Source organism: Saccopteryx leptura, chromosome 9, assembly GCF_036850995.1.
Source record: "Saccopteryx leptura isolate mSacLep1 chromosome 9, mSacLep1_pri_phased_curated, whole genome shotgun sequence".
Taxonomy (NCBI): domain Eukaryota; kingdom Metazoa; phylum Chordata; class Mammalia; order Chiroptera; family Emballonuridae; genus Saccopteryx; species Saccopteryx leptura.
In genome coordinates this window covers 94,912,087-94,926,943 of record NC_089511.1, presented here as the reverse complement: position 1 = coordinate 94,926,943, position 14,857 = coordinate 94,912,087, and the positions used below count along the sequence as shown (strand labels likewise).

General features: G+C 50.1%; 1 protein-coding gene across 1 annotated transcript in view; it reads right to left on the bottom strand.

Annotated features, from left to right (window-relative positions):
- Nucleotides 1-404: 404 nt before the first annotated feature.
- Nucleotides 405-14,857, bottom strand: part of TMEM72 (transmembrane protein 72) — a 42,182-nt gene continuing 27,729 nt past the window's right edge. Inside the window, 5 exon segments of the mRNA XM_066350239.1 lie at nucleotides 405-767; nucleotides 769-860; nucleotides 2,261-2,400; nucleotides 3,179-3,250; nucleotides 6,797-6,863. Of these exon segments, the coding sequence (XP_066206336.1) occupies nucleotides 405-767; nucleotides 769-860; nucleotides 2,261-2,400; nucleotides 3,179-3,250; nucleotides 6,797-6,863 (734 nt within the window).

The following is a 14,857-nucleotide window of genomic DNA, read 5'->3' as shown; positions in this document are numbered from 1 at the left end:
CAGGCATGAGTCCTTGCTGAGTGCTGGGCTCTGTGTCAGGAGCAGCTGAAGCCTGGTGTCTTCTACTAGGGCCGAGGCAACCTTGTGTGAAGTGGGAGTGATGCTCTCTCTGGGGAAAGCACAAGGGTTTCCTCGCTCTGTGTCCAGGAGGAAGAACTTGTGTTGGCTTGAGTACTAGGCTTCATTTGTGCCTCCCTTAAGGCTTCTTGATGGCCCCAGAGGCCCAAGGGAGGATTTCTGTTTACCCCTTGATAGAGGTGACCCATAAAGACCTCAAGGTTCCTGGAGGGACCACAGATATCAGGAAACACCAGGCAGGGCTGTGAGTCTATGCAGATCTCTTGCTGAGCATCTCCCAGGCTGGAGCCAACAGCTCAGAAGAGGCTGTTGCCCATGAGAAAAGATTAGAAGTGTGGAGCCCAGGGGGCAGAGATGATGGGGGTAGTGTCAGAGGTGGTTTCCTCTAGCTTGCTGTCTTCATTATTTAGCCCTTCAGCAAGGGCTGGGATGATCTTGACCACGTTATCCTCAAAGTGCACCTGCTTCTTCTTAGTCAGCAGGTCAGTTGGTTCCAGGGTCAGCTCTGTCAGGGTCTCGGGGCACTGGAGGGTGTGGGGCTTCCTGGTTCCCTTTAGGATGCACTTCATATGCATGAAGAGGGAGCCGGGCCCTTCCCTGAGGGCGCCATGGAAGGTGTAGGTTTGCTCGGTGTCCCCAGAGCCAGTAGAGCTCACGGCACTGCTGCAGGGGTCTGTGTACTGTGTACTGCTCCTGGGGAGCCAGCACCGCAGGGGCAGCTTTGCTCTTCTTCCGCTTGCTCAGCAAGAAGTAGGCCAGGCCAGTGATGATGAACATGGAGCCTGGAAAGGATCTGGGAGGTCAGGATGCTAGATGTGTCCTGAAGAGAAGCCAGAGGCTGTCCAAGCCCACTGTTTCAAAAGGCCACGACAGCACACCTGTGTGGCCACATGCAGGCTGCTTGTGCTCCAGACCTAACTTGTCATCCCACACCCGCATCAGACTCAAGGGGCAGGCCTGATGCCTGGCTGAGGCATGTGGGCAGGGCAATGCTCCTGACTGTGAGTGAAGGAACCCTGTGCCTGAGGTTTCCTTCCTGTTGACACCTGACCCTGGTGCTGCCTGAGCAGCGTCCCATCACCACGCTCAGCCTCCCTCTTGGCAGACCTTATTGGGGCTGGACCTGTGACACTTTCTTTGGGTCTGGATTCTATGTTGGCTACCAGGCCCCACCTGCTGAACTGGACTTCATTCCATCCCCAAAGTGGGAGCTGTCTTTACTTCAGCCTCCCCAGTAAGCACAGAGCCAAGTACAGACACCTTGTCTGGGGCTGGTGTAGCACTGGCTCTTTCATGGCTCCTCACACAGCCTCCAGGCCAGAGAATCCTCTGTCCCAGACTTAGCCATGCATTGTCTAGAGGAAGAGGGAAGCTGTCTTGCCTACCAGGGCCAGTGCCTCTAGGGTCTCTCTGACTTTCCAAGGAGCTGGACATGTGGCTTGCTCAAGCCTCTGTGATGCTGAATCCCTCTCAGGAGTCCACTGAGGGTCATGCAGAGTGGTCTTGAGAGGCTGTGACAGGCAGAGTAGAGAAACTGCAGGAGGGAAAAAGAGGCTCTGCCTTTCAACCTTGTCTCCTTGGGCAATTTGCTTCCTGAAATTTTAGGTGGGTCATGAAGAGGGACAGAGTTTTCACAACTGGAAGGAGGACACAGAAAGTTGTTGGCAGAAAAGGTCATGAGCAAAACCCCAGAGGTGGAAGCATGAGTCCTGGCTCCGCTGGTCAGACACCGGCTGACCAGCAGGCTAGAAGATGGTGTGGAGGATGTTGAGGCCATGCGGGTCTTTGGGGGTCTTACCACTATGTGCTATCCAAATCAGGCTGAGAAGTTTGGGCCTGAATCAGTGGGCACTGGGGAGGCATGGGTGGATGTGGGCAGAGAAATGACTATCTCACCCTCTGAAAGTTAAATCCATACACAGGCTTTGAAAGAAAGGCCATGTCCCTTTTGGGGTGCAGCCTCTGGACACCTCCAAGAAAGATGTAGGGATCAGGACATTCTTGCCACTTACTCAGTATGGAAGATGTCTAACAGGTCTTCATTCCCATGAAGGTAGTGGGGCTAGAGGCGGCCCTGGTACCAGAGTTACTGCAGGCTGAGATGAGGAGGATTTAGGGCTTTCTGCTCAGAGCCTATCTATGGTGAGGGCTGCCTGCCTCCACTACCTTCTGGAACTCCTACCTGATATGGTCACATGCCAGACCAGGACAGGGTGCAGAAAGCAGGCTATTGACAGCAGCATGTAAGCTAGGAACTTCTGGAAACAGCCCAGCCAGTAGGCCTTCTCCCTTGCTCTGTAGGTCAGGGACCCTGGAAGACACCTGGGAAGGAGTCCATATTAGCAGGAAGCAGGATGTGACTCAGGAGAGCCCCAGCAATGCATGGGCCATATTTTCTGTGGTGGCTTCTGGCTGCACACCCCCAGGGGTGAGAGTTCTCAGTTAGGGGTCTTGCCTGTGCTGCACCATAGGGCCCATAAAGAAAGTGGAAAAGAGGAGACTCAGGAGTAACTGGGAGTGCACAGCAGCATGCAGAGGGTGTGCAGTCCAGGAGATACCTGGCTGGGATGGTTGTGAGGGTCACACGACACAAGGGCATGGCTACATCTGAGCAGGCTGGAACCCAGTTGCACCTTGCTCAGAGTCTTGCTTAGACATGTAGTGACATTGACTCGGGCGGCTTCATGAATGCCATGCAGAACCCACACATAGGCCTGACAGAGGCCTAACACTGAGCAAGTTTCTTCAGGGTTGCCACCTGCAGGTTTCAAAGGAGGAAAGCACTGGCCTTCAGGTCCATCTCCTTCCTACTGTGGACTGCCCTGGAGCAGGCATCTCTCTGCACAGCTTCATCTTGCTCAAGCCAGCTTTGCAGAGGGATGGGGATTTTGGGTGATTTGTAGACCCAGAGCACAGCCGGCTTCCACACCACTACCATGGCATGGCTCTTTGGTTCTTCCTGATGGTCATTCTATTGTGACCAGGCCCTAGCTGGGTTTGGAGGGGTCCAGAGCTGGTAAAATGCCCCTTTAGTCTAGGGCTCCTTCCTCCCCCCAACCCCAGAAGTTGCAAGGATTCTTTGGCAGTGGAGGCTATTTACTGGAAGCAGATGGACAGCAACTGAGCCACAAAGTAGACCCCTTTGCACATGGAGACAGTGGCTCCTGTAAACCTGTGGTAGAGACAGGTGAGAGGGGCTGGGCATCCTTCAGGTCTCCCTTCACTTTCCAGTGGGCCATATTCTCACAGCTTCTTGGCCTCCTGGGTCTACAGCTGACCAGAAGACCAGGAGTTTCCTGACCTAATCTTGTCATCTAATCAGCACCCACCAGAAGTTGACTTAATGCCAGGCCTGGGCTGGTTTGGGCTGTGGTGGTGAAGGGGTTGGAGTCTGGGGTCCAGAGATAGGTGAGGAAGGAGTTGCACGCCAGCAGGAGAGATCACCTGGACCCCAGCACCCCCTGTGGACATTGGGGGGCAGATGTTCTGCTCCTTGCTGTCACCAGGATGGACCCCCACTGCCTAACTGTGAGTCTCAAAGCTGGATCCACTCCCGAACCCTTCCTTCTCCCTCTTTCTCATCATCTAAAATGTCACCAGGACAGGCTGGTTATAATCCTTCACTGACCTGAGCATCAGTTCCATTCATTCAGGCCTCACCTATATTGCCTTAATTTGGGTATTGTTCCCTGGACCCCTGTGCCACCTTCCCCTTTGGACTCCCTCACTCCCTAGTCTTCATCTCCCACACCCAGCTCCTCTACTTTGTCACCACCAGGCTGCCCCAAAGGCTCCTTCTGACATCTGAATGTAATCACATTCTTTCCAATCAAGAATTCTTCAAAGCCTCCTCATGCTCCAAGTGTGGTCCAGAGACCCTCCACTCAGAGTCTCCTAGGGAATATGTAAAATCATAGATTTGGGGCCAGTCCCACTTTCTACATCAGAATCTTTAGCAATGGAACTCACATTTTTTGCTGGAGACTCTTGTTGGCCTATCAAATTAGAATTCCTTAGCACATATTTTAAAGCCCCACTTGAGCTTTCATATTCCTCTGAATATACAGGAAGCTACCAGGTGCCACAGGACCTTTGCCCAGGCAAGCCTTCCTTGGAAGAACTCTTTATCTCCCCTTGTCTGTATGGTGGCCTCTTATTCTTCCTTGTAGCATGAGTATGGTTAAGGGTTCTATGGACTGCATTGGGGTGAATAAATGAGTGAGAGGAAGTGATTCCTTGCAGGAGAAGGAAGCTTGGGGTCAGGGTTTCCTCGGGCCCACAGCATTACTTCTGATCAGCTGTATGACCACAAGCAAGGCGCTTGACCTCTCTGTGCCTCAGGTTTCTCAGCTGTAAACTGAATGTAATTATTGTGCTTCAACAATATAATTGTTACAATGACTAAATGAGTTGCTATTTGTAAAGTCCTTAAAATGTGTTTAGCACAGAGTGTTCATTATATACAGGGTGGGGAAAAGTAGGATTACAGTTGTTTGTATGGAAAAATGCAAATAAATACATAAATAATAATACAAGAATTAACTGTGTTTCATGTACTCACAACTATAAGCCGACTTCTGCCAACCCCTGTGCACATTAGTCACTGTCATTGCTCTCCCTCTCTCCCCCCCACCACTGTGACTGTTTAGTACTTACCTCTACTTTCTCCCACTTTATCTATGACCACCAGCATCCCCTTAACTCTTACTCCTCAGTTTTTAAGTGGTAATACCCTTCAGTCAACAGTGTGGCCACTGTTTGTGTGTAAGTATGAGAGGGCAGTGCTTGGCCTCACAAGGAGGAGGGAGGTGGGAGAGGAAGGAAGCATTGAGAGGAGAAGCAGAGAAGGACAGGGAAGGCCAATGACAGGTCAGGGCCTACTGGTGCTGACTGCTCTTGCCATGACCTCAGCTTGGTTCTGCAGACACAGAGAAGGCAGGGCATTCATACAGGGTGTGTGCTATGATGGTGAACCCTCTGAGTATGAGGGAACACATGGCAGGAGTTCAAGATCTGTGAGGGGAGATTGTATGTGTGTGGGAGAGTGAAGGAGGCAGGACAGCGTGGGGGGAAGGAGGTGTGAGAAGATGGAGGGGAACATTTGAATATGTGGATGGCTATTGCAGAATGAGTGGACATGAATGCAGGGAGGGTGGGTAGGGTGGGTTTTTCCCTCAAGGTTGGATAACAGTGCATGGATGGAGAATATAAACTAGTTTTCAGTGAGGAAAGGGGGCCTGAGGCTGGAAATAACTTGTCTTAGGACTTGACCACAGAATGACTAGACAGGCATAGTATCCCTTTAAGACAGGCAGAGCAATCAGGGCCCTGGGTAGAAAGCTGGCAACATAAACTGGCCATGGACTTGACCAGGATAGTAGGATAATAACTCCCAGCTCTCACCCAATGTGCTGTTTGTGGGTGAACTAGGCAACCACAGAGAGAGGAGGACGTCCAGGGCTGTTCCTGGGGTCTAGGGACATTTCACAGCGGCTGGGCAGGCTCAGTAAGACATGGAGGACCCTCAGAGCAGCAAATCTCTTCCAGTTGGTGGGGGTCCTGGGCAGGTGTCCCACGCCAGAATGCCAGGAAGGGATGTCAGGCTTCAGGGATGCTGAAGTGGGTGAAAAGGCACTCCAGTGCTTGAACAGAGGAACAAGGTGAGGTGATGTGGGTGCGTTTGGGAAAGAGTCAGAACCTTCTGGGGTGTAAACGGAGTGACAAGAAATAAGGTGGAGGTCAGAAGATTACAAAGAAGTGTAGCCTGGAGGCCATGGGGACCACTGAAAGTTGTCAGAGGGAATAGTGTTTCTGGGCAACTGATGTCATAGGATGTGGGAATGCACCGGGAGGTTGGCACATGGGTGGGAGCTGGTGGATGTGATCTGCCCAGCACACTGAAGCACCTGTCTAGGGCAGGGGCTCCTTAGGATACAGACAAGGTCACTGTGATGAGAGTGGATGTGGAGGGAAGGAGCAGAGGAGTAGAAGATGCATCCTGCTGACCCATAAGCATATTGGGCTCCCTGTGTCCTCACAGACCCGGTTGCTGAGAAGTTGGGTGGTCAGAGTCTGCAGGAATGCCAACTTTCCTCCTTCTCCCAGACACCGCTGCACAGTGACCTCCTCCCGGCCAAGGGGTGTTTGCAGAGACAGTGGAAGAAGAAAGGACAGAGGCTGGGGAACTAAATGCACTGGCGTCTGGTGAGTCTGGGCCATGCTGCTCATGAGCTTGGTGGTGTGGGCTGAGCTGCGTACTTCCAAGGAATTTTCTCATCTGCAAACCGGGATGATATTCACTTCTATAGTGCTGTCAGAGTCAAAGGATGTGATGTAAATAAAACATTTAGTGTGCTTGACATGGAGATGGACTCAATTTTTCAGTCCTTTGAGATTCCTCTCTCTCTAAACGAAAGTTCAGTTACTGTCTTCAAACTAAGAAATAATTGAAGAGATGAATGGATGGATGGGTGGATGGAAGGATAGGAGGTGTGTGCATGGGTGTGTGGAAGGATACTTGGTTGATTTATGGGATGGTTTGACTGAAGCCCTTTCCAAAGCAGAAGATATCCTAAGGTCCCCTCTAGTCCCACCACCCCTGGGATAGGATGGACATAGCGTGGGAAAGGGCAGGCTGCTCTGCGTTACTCTGAGAACCTAGACTCAGGGTAAGCTGGAACACATTCAGGCAGAGCATGGCATGTGCACACATACTCACAGCAGGTAGAAAGCCGGGCTTTTGAAGTGCCCTTGGAGGAAGGTCTCAGTGCCCACGCCGATCAACACTAAGAAGGGGAGAGGAGAAGGGACTGTGAGAGTGTAGCTCCAGGCACAGCACTGCTCTGAGGAGGACTCCTTGGCCAGAGAGTGAGCCTTTCTCTTGGGGACTGAGAGCCAGGGGTGGTGCTTCCCGGTGTGGCGCAGAGCTGCTCTGACACAGGACACTGCTCAGCCTCATTTCCCTCCTACTCTTTCTTGGCAGTTGGTGTTAAATCACTTCTAATCAAACACTTGACCTTCCCTTTTTACAGGAAATTTTGTCTTGGATCCACCTTTGCAGACTTGCTGGCTCCCAGTCATTTCTTCACGGTGACTCCCTTGCTCTAACAGCTTCACTCAACCAGACATGGCTGGAACCCCAACCTTTCACTGATGGAAACATTTCACAGACAGCACTCAGATGTCCCCAGACCTTCTTCCAGGGCCACACTGGATAACAATCAGACCTCTTTCTGGACTAACTAATCATACTCCATGCACCTAACTTGTCTCTCTGGGTTCAGATGGCACACTGGGTATTTGCCACTGTGGTATTTACCACCTTGTCCTCCCTCCCTCCTCTGAAACTCAGAGATGGTGGGTTGGGTTGTCATATTTGGCTGTGAGCAACCCTTTGTCTCTGCTGCTCCTGGGCTGCTTCCCTGGGCCTGATGCCTCCTCTCTTCCTGGGCAGAGATTCTGTGTAAGCTTCCATCCCTGGGTGGGTGGTCCCAGCCCTGTCAACAGCAGAAGTTCCACCTCTTAAAATGCAGGGTGGGGCCCCCCACTTTGGTCACCAGCACCCCAACCCTTTATTTCTGGGGGGATTGTGGAAGTGTTGCAGGGATAGGGGTCAGAGTACTTTGATCTAGGAAGGGGAGGGGAGGCTCCCCGTGCTTGAAAGCTGTGGCTGATGCTGCCTCTGTCCCTGCAGGTCCCAGCTGCCAGCTGACTCATTGCAGGGAAGGAGCCGGAGGTGTTGGTCAATGTCAGTACAACCTGAACAGCACATATGGGTTTACACACGGTGGTCATACATGTCCTCACTCCTCACAGCAGCCGTGACACAGGTAGCTCTAGACTCCCTGTTTTACAGGAAGGAAAGGAGGCTGTGTTGTTCTCAAAAGGACACACATGGCCAGAATGTAGATGCACAGACCAGACTTGAGATTCCTGGCTGCAGGTGCTGGGCAGCTTCCTGGTTTTCACCACCAGTGCATGTGTGTGTGTGTGTTGTGTGTGTTGTGTATGTGCTGCAGGTATGATCGTTTATTTAATTTTCACTATATCCCTTGTCCTGTTCTCAGCACTGAGGATTTATTAACTTATTTAATTATCACAAGGTTTCTATGTAGAAATACTATGTTATTCACATAGGAAGGAAAATGAGGTACAAAGAGTGTAAGCAAAACAAATCAACCAACCAACCATGGATGCCTAGTTTAGGTCTTGCAGTTCAATCTTACACTGGCAAGTTAATACCCAAGTCATTCAATCTCGCTAAGCCTCAGTTTCTTCATTATTTCTCTTGAGCATAATGATTATGAGGCTTAAGTAAGCTAATTTATGCCCAGCACATCACAGTTGCTCAATTGTTAATTTTGGGTGGTGGCTTCATCTGCATCATTGTCCTTGTAGATTTACATGGGCTTGTGGCAGATGGCCAGCAGATGGCAGGAAAGGGTCTTGGAAACATAGACAGTTCCCTAACTTACACCAACTAAACTTGTGGAGAGCTATTTTGACACCTTTTGACTGAAACAAAGGGTCAATAATCAAAGGGGCATTGGAGGAACACTAAAGGCAGAACTGGTTTGCAGTTTAAAAATATCAAAGTAACAACAGAGAAATGAAAAAGCTGGGCTGGAATCCCAGTCTTACTCACTGGAGTTGTTTCCCATCTGTGGAACGGGGGAAAGCTTTGTGCTTGGTAGGTGTCAGGTGTCCAGTGTACATGAGTCTCTTCCTCCCCCAGCTGGGGCCTCAGCAGCTTTCCCAGCCTCCAGCTGGTACACTTTGTACCACCCAAAGCTCTCAACCATAGCCATGCTGAATTCTGAGGCCCAGTGACAATGGGGTGCCCTTTGGCTGGAGGAGGATGGCAGGAAGATGAAGTCAAGAGTATGGGTTATTTTTTTTTAGTGAGAGAGAGAGAGAGAGAGAGAGAGAGAGAGAGAGAGAGAGAGAGAAGGACAGACAGAGATAGACAGACAGGAAGGGAGAGAGGTGAGAAGGATTAACTTGCTGTTGTGGGTCTTTAATTTTCACTGATGGCTTTCTCATCTGTGCCTTGACCCAGGGGGCTGCAACTGAGCCAGTGACTCCTTGCTCAAGCTGGCTACCTCGAGGTTTCAAACCTGGATTCTCAGCAAACCAAGTCAACGCTCTATCCACTGCGTCACCGCCTGGTCAGGCAAGAGTATGGGTTCTAAGGCCAGAGGATTCCTAAGGGGATCCAGTAGGATTCTCAGTGGAAGCCCTAAGTTCCTTTGACAGTGAGGCCAAAGGGCCACCTGCTTTCTGCTTGATCCCAGTTCTGGGGCTTACATTCTCAGAGGCAGACCATGCAAAGTCTGCCTGCCCAACTGACTCTTCTTTTCTTCTGTTTCCTGCATCTGTCTTCTGTCTGCCTATGGGTTCAACCCCTGATCTTGCTTATGTCCTAGAGCTACTTGGCTGCACTCCTTGGTGTCACCTGGATTCTCCTCCTAGACTGTGCTTCTGTCTCATCTTCCTGTTTTCCTGTGGGGGTGACTTGGGGTCAAGGCCCACGTGGGCTGGGGTCCATATGGGGCTCCTCTTTGGGACATGGTTGGTCCAGGGAGAGGTGTGATATGTACAAACTAAAAAAGTATTGTGACTCAGACTGTGAGAGAAGCACACCTGCGTGCTCTGAGAGCCAGAGATAGGAGGGCCATTCCTGAACACTTCGAACCAAGCTGGACTATGAATACAGGTAGAAAATGGATATGTGCAAATGGAGAGTCAGGGCCCTGCAGGAAGACCCCCTTCACAATCATAACAGCAACTTATTTCTCCTGGAGCAGGGGCACCGGGTGGGGGCAATGGGCAGTACATATGGACTGAGGCAGACTGTGGATCTGTAAATCAGATTCACAAATTGGGCAGGGGCCTTGAGGGTTTTGGAGCAGCTTAGTAATATGTTCAGGTTGGCATTTCAGAAAGCTCCCTGATCTCAGGCACAAGGGGTAAGAGGCTGTGTGATATTTGGCTAACATGAGATGGTGGCTGAGGTACAGGACCCTGATCTGGATGTTCCCGGCCTCCCCTCCCCAGCACAGTGGTAGCCTCTAGTTCCCTTGTTGGTCTGGCTTGAAGCAAACTTCTTGTTGTGGCTCCCAATAGTGTGCCTAGTGGTGTGACTCTGGTCACCTGTCTGCAGGGCAGGGTGCTTGGGAAAAGAGAGGGTTGCTTTGCCTGGGGCTCCAGACAAGGACAATTTTCAGGCTCACAGGAGAAAGGCAGACCCTGTTGTCACAGGAGGGTCTTCTGCCTTTTTCTGGGTAGTGGAGGCAGCGATGTGAGGTGATCACAAGTGACTATGAACATTTGGGTTTGGAAGTTCCCTGGCATGTCAGCCTAGCTGCATCTCAGGGAGGTCCTACCACAGGCTGTGCATTATAGTTGGCCCCTTACACACTTCTTGCTTACTTACTCTGTACAACATTACTCAAAGTGTCAATTGCATGTTATTTATGAAAAAACCCAAACCAGTATCCTGGAGGTAAGCACCTGGGCCAGGCACACTGGTAGTAAAGGAAAGAGGGAAGAACAAACAGGACTTTTCTCAGTGGTTCCAAGGTCCCTGAAGGCAAAGTTTGGAGAAGGACTCTCAGGGAACAGAGCAGGTAGGGGAGGACATATCCTAGAACCCTTCATAAGTATGGGTGGGTGTCAGATGAATGAGACCTGTGTCACCATGGGTAGTGGACCATTGCATTGCCCAAGTCCAGCTGCGAATAAACTTCTGTAATGTCTTTATCAGAAAGAGGCAGGAGCTGTCCTTTCCCTGCCTCAGTACCCTACCTGGTGCCCAATCGGTGCGTGTGTCAGTGTGATGATCACCCATTCACCCCTCATTTTGGGCATGTGGCAAATGTCCCTCAGCTGGGCAGAGCTCTCTTCTGAGTGTCAGAAGTGGTCGTAGCCTGAATGTCACCATCAGGTTGGTTCCATTCAGCCTCCCAAGGCCTGTCCTGGTTAATCAAGGTCCAGTGCCCCCACTGGTGTGTCCACACCCTCATTCACAGCACATCCTCTGTGTCGGGTCCAGGTAAAATGCAACTGCAGGGCTGCAAAGGACACGTGTGTCAGAGACTGAGCAGGCACTCCCAGACCCAGGAAACACGTCCACAGTGGGAGCAAGCCACAGCAGCAGGAACAGGAAGGATGCGAGCTCCATTTGCCGGAGACCGAGGAAATCTCTGCAGAGGAGAAAGGCAAGGCAACACCTGGAGGACAGAGCAGCGAGAGCTGAGTCTGGAGCTGTGACAGCCATGCCTCCCTGTGCAGGTAAGGGCAGGCCTTGTCTCTGGGAACGTTTCTGTGCAACTCCTGGGGCTGAACAACTTCACAGCCACATGAGGCAGGGACAGTGTGGCCTTCTGGGCCCACACTGTCAAGTCCCCTTTTACTTTGCCACTTTTTAGCAACTCTCCAAGGGAGCCAAGCCCATTGTAAAAGCTGAGCCCTGTGGTCCTGGGAACCCCTCCTTCAGCAATCTGGGTGCAGCCCAGTACCCTGGGAACCATGGCCTCTTCCAGTACTTACTCTAGCACCTAAGGCTTGTCTCCCAAAGGTTTCCCAGGCCTTTCAAGGTTGTGCCAGCTATGATCTCTAAGGCAAATGATCCAGGAATGGTCTCCTTTGAAGACATTCCTGCTGATCCCTGAGACAGTAACTCTCCCAGAGGCCTGGTGAGATTATTGCTGAATCTATGACAGAAAATGAAGTTGACCCCCACATATATTAGACTGTTAGATGAGAGAGATATCCCTAATTATTACAATGCAATATGGGTTTCTTTATTACAGCAGATGTGTTATATTGAAGCTGGGCACACATTTACCAAAACTCTTTCTATGAAAACTTGTAATTCCCTCCCTTCAATGTGGTCTGGCCTGGAGGCTCAATTGTCTGGTAGAAAAACTAGAAGTAAAATTTGGGGACTTGCATGGCTAATTCACAAAAAGCTTCTTCTACTGAGACTTCTTACAATGCTTGTTCTGGGAGAAGTTACTCGCCATGTAAGAAGTCTGACACGTCTGAGGCCACCCATTTGTGAGAAATCCCAAGATAATGAGAGAGAGAGGGAGAGAGAAAGAGATAGTGCCCCAGCTCATTTGAAACCTCTCAGCCAGGCATGGAACATGTGAGAGAAGAAGTTATCTTGAACATACCAGCCCCAGAAGGTGCAAAATGTCAAAGAACTGCTGAACCTAGCTAACGGTCAAATATATGGCCCTGCCACCCTACCTAAGATCCCAGTCACCCTGGAGCAGAAGTGAGCTGTCTTCACTGTGCCCTACCTGAATTACCGAGCCACATAATTTTGAGCATAATAAAATACTTGTAGTCTTAAACCACTAGGTTTTGAGTGGCTTTATTATGTGGCCACAGGTAACTAGAGAAGCAGCTTATTCCAGCCTCTAACTTTCGGCCCAGAAGTTCCAGTGTCTGGTCTAGTGTATATTTTGACTCCTTCAGCAGTGAGTCTTCCCCAAGGCCCTACGGCTTCTGGTCTTTCTCACTTGGTCTTCACCTTGGTTATCAGGAAGACAACTTCAGACTTCTAGGTCTGTCTGCCCAAATGTGTGCCCTGCATGAGAAATGCAGTTTCAGGACAGGGGTGGTGTCTGGGCCTTCCTTTGACCACAGAATCCAATGGTGGTTTCACATCTTAGAGTTTCCTGCAGGGTCTGGGAGGCTCTTCCTTTCCATAGCAAGTTCCTTCCAAAGGTTTACTCTGATAAGATGCTCACTTGAAAAAGTGAAAAAAGCAAAATGTGAGCTCTCCTGCCACAGAAGAACTTTGTGAAGTCTAGGCAACACTCACCCCAGACATCCACACTGGGCACTGCCAGGAAAGCCCCTCCTCATGTGACCTGTGCTGGGAATAAGCCCTGTTTGGAGGGCACCATAGCTCCACATGATATAAATAAATATAAGACTCCAAAACTGCTTTGACTGAGGGCCTGTAGTTTCCTAACTGTTTTCTAGACACCAGTCTTCAAAACTTTACACTTCAGAAGCCAGAAGATAAACATGAAGTGTCACCTTAAATTAGGGGGTGAAGAATGAAATTGGTATGTGAGAATCAGCCATCCTATTTCCCTAGTGTCTATCTCCCCCAAATGGCATAGTTGGTCCACTTGCTCTCCCAAAGGCCTCACATCACCCTGAGTGAGGATGGGCACTGTCCTTGCTTTGTGACATGGGATCAAGGAACAGGGCAAGTTTTCAACTGTAGGCAGGGTTGTCTGTAAAACAGAGATGCTCTGTCATCCAGCAGAGCCAGGACCAAGGTGAGCTGAGAAAAGTACCTGGGCACAAAATTTAAATAGGCGCTCACCCTAAATTGAAGGAGGCATGCCCTGTGTCCGGAGATGTGAGTGGCCCATGGTTGGTGGGCTCTGGCCTGCATTGTGGTCCTTCTTCCTCCTCCTGGGGCAGTGGCTGGAATCTCCAAAACTACATTCACCGGGCTCTAGTTCAGACAAAATGGGTGACTTTCATCAGCAATTCACCCCTACTAATGACCCTGAGGCTCTTGTTCAGAGCTCAGTATGTAGTCAGAAGAACTGACAGTTTGGCAAGCAGCCAGGGAGACAAATGCAATACACATCCCCAGAAACGGTTTTTTTTATAGCAAATTCTCCACAAGGAAGAACTGCCCCCAGAACGGCCTCAATGCCAGCTGCACTGCTCTTCCTGCTGCACAAGGGAGAGTGCTGGCTGGGCCATGCTATCTTGCTTTTGCATCACTGCTAAGGGCCTGTCCTTCTATCCTCTTGTTATATGCCTCACAGGGACCCGTTATCCCTGTCCCAGCCCAACAAAACCACATGACGAGCCCACCTGCACACAGTCATTCCCTAGGCAGGGCTCTTTTATGGTGCCTGTGAAAGCCAGCTTTTCCTCCTCAAGCACTGGTGGACAAGCCTGGCCTCTTCCTCTCATCCCTTCCCTCTCATGTCTGTCCCTCTTGTCTGCGCTGCTCCAACCCCTGCACAATATTTTTTCTCCCAGAGGCCAGAGTTTTCTTCTGAGTTACCTCACTGAGCTGTTTATTCTAGTTCAGACTTAGCAGTGGTCAGAGATTCTGAACCAAGAAGCTGTGGTGGCAGGCCTGGGCCAGGCAGACACTGATTGTCTGAGCACCCTGGCCCCTGACTCCAGAGTAGCTAGAGACAAGGAGGGTGCCGACCTGCAGCAGAGAGAATGTGACACTAATCAGAAAGGCTGGGTCCTGGCTCCTCAAACAAATTGTAACTCTCTCATATGCTTCCTTTTCTGGAAAATGAAGATAATAAAAACATGGATAAATGACTATGAGAGTTCAGTCTTAGTAAATTATAGAGTGGTCTGCAAATGGCTAATAGTACAATTAGGAGAGGCAGGTTGTTCCCATTAGTACTCTCAGGGGAAGAAGAGGGTTATTTCTTTTTTTTTTTTTTTATAAATTTTTATTAATTTTAATGGAATGACATCAATAAATCAGGGTACATATGTTTAAAGAAAACATCTCCAGGTTATCTTTTCAATCAATTATGTTGCGTACCCATCACCCAAAGTTAGATTGTCCTCCATCACCTTCTATCTGCTTTTCTTTGTGCTCCTCCCCTCCCCCTTCCTCTCTTTCTTCCTCCTTCCCACCCCGCTCCGCCAACCACCACACTCTTGTCCATGTCTCTTAGTCTCATTTTTATGTCCCACCTATGTATGGAATCATGCAGTTCTTAGTTTTTTATGATTTACTTATTTCACTCTGTATAATGTT